Source organism: Olea europaea, chromosome 2, assembly GCF_002742605.1.
Source record: "Olea europaea var. sylvestris chromosome 2, O_europaea_v1, whole genome shotgun sequence".
NCBI classification, from domain to species: Eukaryota; Viridiplantae; Streptophyta; class Magnoliopsida; order Lamiales; family Oleaceae; genus Olea; species Olea europaea.
In genome coordinates, this window is record NC_036238.1 from 26,990,876 (window position 1) to 26,998,287 (window position 7,412).

The 7,412-nt window shown below is 37.4% G+C and overlaps 1 protein-coding gene and 1 long non-coding RNA gene across 2 annotated transcripts in view; both read right to left on the minus strand.

Moving 5' to 3' along the window:
- Positions 1–2,166, minus strand: part of LOC111368992 (rhomboid-like protein 20) — a 6,792-nt gene extending 4,626 nt beyond the window's left edge. The window contains exons 1-3 of the mRNA XM_022990485.1: positions 2,012–2,166; positions 1,809–1,909; positions 400–540 (exon numbers count right to left, since the gene is read on the minus strand). Coding sequence (XP_022846253.1) covers positions 400–540; positions 1,809–1,909; positions 2,012–2,036 — 267 coding nt within the window. The 5' untranslated portion in view covers positions 2,037–2,166. The remainder of the gene's footprint in view (positions 1–399; positions 541–1,808; positions 1,910–2,011) is intronic.
- A 3,194-nt stretch (positions 2,167–5,360) lies between these two features.
- Positions 5,361–6,574, minus strand: LOC111376377. The gene is made up of 3 exons (XR_002699467.1): positions 6,058–6,574; positions 5,888–5,978; positions 5,361–5,793 (listed from the first exon to the last, which is right to left on the minus strand). It is a non-coding gene; the product is annotated as an uncharacterized LOC111376377 (long non-coding RNA).
- Between the last annotated feature and the right edge of the window lie 838 nt (positions 6,575–7,412).

Below are 7,412 nucleotides of genomic sequence, written 5' to 3' on the forward strand. Positions count from 1 at the left end.
TTTTAAAAAAACACTAAAACAAAAAAAAAAAAAAAAAAAAAAAAAAAAATATTCATAATACTGCCACCATTGGAAAGAAGTTTATTTCTGCATGGAAATAAAATTTTCACAGAAATTTCTCATTTTTCTAGCTTCAGTAGGAAAATTAGTAGCCTTATTTGCTTCATATTTAGAAAATGTGTCATGCAAAATATCAACAAATCAACAGCTACCTATAAGGATCACTAATATTTACTCTTCCAACGCATAACATTTATGAGGAATCATTGAATCATTAACATCTTACGAGGTTCAAATTATCAATACCGATTTGGTAGTTAGTGTGTACTTAACTAAGAAATATAAACATTGTAAAGACCAAATAACTAATAAGTAATTTATACTTGAAAAAAAACTTACAGAGTATTTGTTAGAACCTATTTGCCTCTCGAACACACGAAAGAAGTACAGCAGATAAATTCCGACAACAAGTTCCGGTGTAGATGAAAAGGCAAAAACTGGCACTATCAACTTCCATATTTGTAGTTGCTTGAAAATATCCTGTCATGAGTTTAAAAATACATTTAAAATGCATTGAAACAGTAAATCCAAAGAGTAAAATAACTATTCAACAAATCTAAAAAGTTGTGATAACTATTCAATATATCTAAAAAGCTGTAATTCTAATAGAGCCAAAATGAAGGAGATGGACATAGAATTACTTTTGTCTTTCTCTTTCTATAACATTTTACTAATATTTAAATAAAAACTGCAAAAGTAGAATATTGAAAAAAGAAACTGTTATATGGGCCAATGCATCAGAGAAACAAGAAGGCCAAGTTTCTGTGCAAGCTTCAAAAATATCTCAATTGTTCATCAATTATTCTTACAACCACCATTTGGACACAGATATAGAAAATATCATCTTGCAGCTTATTTTAAAACTTATTTTCAAACGTCAAAACCACTCACTGCCTTAAAATTGGTACACAAAACACAGATGATGGGCTTTACTGCAGCATGTGTAGACTCTATATAGTGTTCTTCATATTAAGTCTAATTCTTGTGTTAACCAACGGATCTACTTTCAACAGATTATGCTAAAATAACTCATATAAAAATAAAGGGACTAAAGAACTCTCTAGGTCTCATCTCATCTCATCTCATCTCTTGTAGGTATAGGATCGATACTGTTAAAAGTATTTATGCGTGGATCAAGATTCGACAGTAATTCGCAGGAACAACTATATACTCGATGAAAAAAATGACGACAGGAGTGATGAAGCAAATGTCAGTAAAACAGCTTCAGATAGGAAACTTTCACAAAGACCAGATATAGAGTAGCAGGCATTTATTTTTGAAGTCTAGTCATCCATGTATAGCAACATTTTACAGTTCTATGCAGCACAATTAGGAACAAAAATATATGCAAAAAAAACACAAGCATTTACACACAGAACTGTTAAAATACAAAAATTAATAGTCATTCAAACATAATCATATATAAGCAAGCAAAAGAAAAATCTTTAGTCAACAGAAATCCAGATATGCTACAGAACACCACCACACAGGAAAAACTAAAATTCAGCAGAATCTACTTTAAAGTTAAATAGCAATTTAAAATAAATTAAGCATGCAACTGAGAATAACATTAACAACAACAAAGGGGGGGGGGGGGGGGGGGGGGGGGACGGTATATCAATTAAACAGAAACAGCCAATCAAAAATTCTAGTCATAACTATAAAATTAAACAATAAATACGAAAAGGGGTATAAGGAAATTCAAAAACAAAAATATTGCAGATCAAAAAACCCAGCAGAAATAGTACCTGATAAGACCAACCAAGCTTACCAGAGCGACCTCGGATCCCAAAGAGAACGGTGAAGAGAACACTTGTTATTACTACTGTTCTTGTCACCGGCGCATTGTCTATCAATTTTTTAATTTATACACCATAAAAATAAATTAAAAATCAAATAAATTAACCAATATATGGGAAAAAAAATCGAGGTGGAATGAAAAGAAACATACTGAAACCAGACGGGCCGCCGTTCATCTTCCAAGTGAACCAACGACTTCTTATTTATGTAAGAAAATACTCTGTGCCTATATTGTATGTATGCTATATGTATCTACAAGTCGTCACGCCTTCTACAAGTCGTCACGCCTTTTTCTTTTAAGCTGGACTGTTAGAGCAACTCTGTAATTTTAAATAGAATATTCTATCCAATTTAGAGAATAAAAATTTTGAAGAGCTCCAATCGACTTTTTATATTTATCAATTAATTTTACTACTTTCAACAAATATTTTTTTTTTTTTTATCTTTTATTTTAATTAATTTTTTTAAATTATTATATTTTTTTCTATATTGAAAATTGAAATATTTTGAATGTATTTGATTATAAAGAACGACTCTCTAAATTAAAATATTAATTTAAAAATTTTCTTGGAACATAATTTTAAGAGTTAACTCTTTAAAAAAATAGTGCATTTCACGTTTAAAAAATTATCTTAGAGATGCTCTTATGTCCATATTTCTAACTGTGTACTCCTAAAACGAATTTGGGCTACTTCCAGCCAGAAATAATGGAGGATTGATTCAAACATGAGGGTCCTAACCTAACGATGATGACAATCATTAATAACCAAGCATGAACAAGTTCCATGTAGGTTACTAATTTTCCATCTTTTCTTTTGGTATGATTGAACTTCAAGTGCCCAGCTTGACGATGACAAAACCGTCAATTGTCCAACTTGAAATTGGCTTGGTATTAGGGGGGTACTTTTAATTTTGACCCGGTCAAAGGAGCAAAATTTCAGTTTGACTTTCAAAATAATGAATATTATGACATTGGCCTCTTGTATGGTAAAAAACAAAGATACCCTAAATGTTTTGTACAATTACAAAATCATATATTGTTGAAAGGACTATACTACCCTTTTACTTAATAATTGAAAACCAAACATTTCCCCCACTTATAAAAACTTCAAAATGAGCTTCCAACAAAGAAAAAACTCTTATCTTTTCATCTGCTTGAACCTCAAAATCTAGAAGAACTTTGGAACGTTGAAACTGAAAATTTTTTTCACATCAATTACTTCAAATAGGTAAGTACATTTAATCATGTTTAATTTCGTTTAAAGTAAATTAGTATACGTTAAATAGAGAAATTTTATGTCGACATAGATTTTTTTTAACAGAATCTATAAAAAAAAAATTAAACAGATGTATAACTTACGTTTAAATTACGCATGCTTAATTTCGTTTTTAGAACGGCATTCTCCTACGCCAAACAGGTTTAACTTAACAAACAGTCGGAAATAGTTTGAAACAACCGGCTGTTGGATGTTTAACAGCCGGAAAACAGCCGGCTGTTAAACATCCAACAAACAGCCGAACAGTCGGGTGTTAAACAGCCGGCTGTTCGGCTGTTTAACAGCTTTCGCTGCAACTGATTTTTTTCCTTCTTCTTTCTTATAATTAATATTTGAAGTTGATTAAAATCATTTCCTCATGCAGATATGATAATTCCCGTGTGTTATTTCGGTGATTTCGAATTGAATGAAAATAATCGGTGGGAATGGAGATGGACGAGTGACATACGTGGTTGTATTGCAATTTCCGTAACAGAGAGTACACCATATTTAGAAATGTACCACGATTTGCAAAATAAGCTGAATGTCGATCAATCTCAATACGATATGCAATTGAGATATCTATTCAATGGTTATGGGGATTCATCCATTCCGATGCCACCGGTATTCGTTACTAATGATGCTGAATTGAATTATCTATTAGAATTGAATAAAATGCATCGGACTCCGACTGTTCTTGGTGTGACTTTAATTATGAAGGATGTTATCGAAGGTGAACGTGAAGATTCGGATAGAGCGGATAACAATGATCGAGATTTTTGGGAGACAGTAGAGATAGTTCCTGCGGATGATGTGGGTATTCCTAAGACAGTTGCTTCTGATCGTGATGTCGCTGTTACGCGCAGAATTCCGTCAACAGTTGAAGACAATGAGAACATAAACGACTTTACAAATGAGAATTTGATTGCTTTATTCCGACAGAGACACGAGCCTGGTGGGAGCTCACAGGTTGGAACAAGTGGACCGTCCTCGAATTTTTCCCGTGTGGCTCCCGATGATGAGGACTTGCAGGTCGGGCAACTGTTTGAAACCAAGAAAGATTTGCAGGAAGCTGTGCATCGACTGACATTAAAATATAACTTTGAGTTCAAGGTAAAGAAATCAAACAAGTCATTGTTGACAGTTGCTTGCGTCGAAGACAGTTGCAATTGACGCTTGAGAGCAACTAAGATGGACACGAATGAGTGCTTCGTAATTCGCAAGTATTTACGGGAACATACTTGCGAAGTGGGAATTCTTCGAAACGATCACAGGCAAGTTCGAGCATGGTTTATTGGTCGACAAATAATGCACAAGTATCAGGTGGTCGACAGATAACGTTGTGCTCTTTGTATTATACGACTGAGTCTTGGAGAACAGCTATTGCCGAGACAATATTTCCTCTGCCGAATGAAGCCGAGTGGGAAGTTCCCGAGCACATTCTCCCATTTCATAATTTGTTACCACCAGCAGTTGAACCGCGTGGTCCTGAACGTCCAAGTACATCTAGAATACCATCTACCGGAGAGTTTCCTCGACTGCGTAGGTGTGGCCGGTGCAGAGCCGTAAGGCATACTCGACAATTTTGTACCGGTCAAATTCCCCTAAATGACGACTAGATAGGTACGTGAAATGAATAATATTTCCTTTTACTATACACTGTTCAATATTTGTTATTTATAAATCTTCAATATACAAAAAATAGTTCCGCACTCGTCATACGGGTAAAATAACAAAAAATAATTAAATTTCCAATTTGAATGTTATATTACATTGAACACAAATTTACAATTATTTCAGAATTACCAAAATAATGAAATTTCCAATTTGAATGTTATATACATTGAACACAAATTTACAATTATTTCAAAATAACAAAAAATAATGAAATTTCCAATTTGAATGTTATATACATTGAACACAAATTTACAATTATTTCATAATTATAAAAATAATTAAATTTACAATTGAAATGTTACATATGTATAACTGAAATTTATGGGTCAGCATTAAATTCGAACAAATCACATGCTAGCTTCTTTCTCCAGTTTTGTATCCACGACTGGTTGATTTCATCAACCTTATGTCCTATACTTAAAAATCCAACGTACTTAATGGCAAATATGCCACAGTCGCCGCTGCAATTGAACAAGAATGAATCAGTTTAGTACTATGTAAATAAAAACTAAATCTGAAAGATGAAAACAACAACGTTCAAACACTGTCGCGCTGTCGTCGTGTTCCGAACGATCCGCAATCTATCCCGTACATTTATCCCCATTCGTCTGGCCATCATAGGAACAATGACAGCCACGGACTCCAGATTTTGCTCCAACTGGCCTTGTGTCAAACATGAATGATATGGGTCGTACACATATATAGTCGAGTCAGCAAAAACGATCTCCAGCGTAACATAGTGTTTATTGATGCACGCTGGAATGTACATATGTGTACAACCCTCCCATGATTTTTCCCTGACACTTGGTGACAGTCCTATCACCCACTCAAGCATATATTCTGGCACCGTGTACTCGTTACCCATATGTGCGAGCGACTGATACTCTATGGTAACGGCACCCAGGAACTCGGTGTTTAATATGACTCGACCATGGACATCAAATGATTTTGGATGTCTTTGAGCTCGATCTCGCAGCAAGTCCATGGTCAGGTCGATGTGCTGCAGCAGGAAACACCGAAAAAGTATAAGTTATTCATTTAATAAACACAAGGTCACATATACATAAAAAACACGAAATGAATAGTTCACTTACATCGTCGGCGAGCCAAGCTCCCGCAGTGGTGATATCGTGGAACCACTTGTAAGGGTCCGAGATCGTCCTTTGTCCTATCGTGCGGCTAGCTCTGTAAAAAAGAGGGAAATATTAAAATAAGCATAGATGAGTTAGCGTACAGTGCTTTATTAAAATCATACAATACTTACCCGGGGATAATTCTCCTCTACTTTGTCTCGAACGCTTTCCACTTGGCATTGTCCACATCTTTGAATAAGTTCGGGTACGTCCCATCGATGAACGTCCTCCTCTTGGCCTCAGCCGTGAAGGGGGAAACAACATACTGTGACGGCACTCTCAATCTCTTGCCGACCACCTGCTCCGTCTCATCAACAGCATGTCTCTTACCCTCAATCACGCCGGGCGTCCTCTCGACCTCCGGGGCCACCTCCTCCGTAGTCCCCTCTCCCATCCCCATCGGGGCCACCCCCTCCATAGACAACCACAAGGACTCCAATGTCTCATCACGCTAAAAATGTGGGTAACCTCCCTCTCCATCACCATATCTGCCACCCTCTCGATCATGGTCTCCGCCATCCCCTCTGTCCCCCCATCATCTGCCGGCTAAATCTCCTCTAAGCGCCGCTACTGTATCCTGAAGGTCGACAACGGAAGACTGTAGTATTCTAACATCATGGGATAGATCGTCAACCCTCCCTGTCAACTCTCGTCCCAGATCATCAACCCTCTCCGTCAAATCTCGTCGTAGCGCGCCGATCTCCTCCGCTATAAATCCAGTCAAACGGGCATACAAATCATCACTGTGCCCCGGAGACACACGGGGGAGGTGTCTGGACGGAGGTGATGCCAATGGTGGCAGCGTGTCTCCCCTCGCTGTGCAAAGCGGGCCCCCAGTACAGGAACTGTCTCATACACTCAAATCTGTAACACATACACTTATTAAGTATCAATGTAATACACTAAAACTTTAACTTTGATTATATTAAATATTTACCTGCACTGCTAACAGCAATCCATATGTATCGTATTTACGCATCGACCCCCTGGGCCTCGAGTGCGATCTGGTGAACACATGTACGATGTCTTCATAGCATCTTCGGCCCCACGGATAGTTGTTGAACGCATCGATGTCGTCAACAACTTGCAAATGAAAAATGTCGATGGCAGTCTTCTTGTGATGACACCTCATCACACTCTCGAGGATGTAGACCAGCCCAAACTTCAATCTATCTAGCATATGGTCGCACCCCCTGATCGCGACCATCAAGTCGGGTAGAAGCACCGACCCATGTCCCTGGAAGTACGTCTCGTACAGCCTACAGCTTCTCTCCATGGCTGCATCGTCGCCAGTAATCTTCAGTCCAGTGATCAATGTAAACTCAAACATCGAGAAACTGACGACCTTGCCCCCGAGGTCGAACTGGAGAGAATCGTCGTCGACTAGCCTCAGAAGCCGACATAGAAGTGCATCAATGATTTGTCCTGAGTACTGCACCTCTCGCAATTGGTACAGTGGCCACAAGAAGGACTGTCATAGAATATC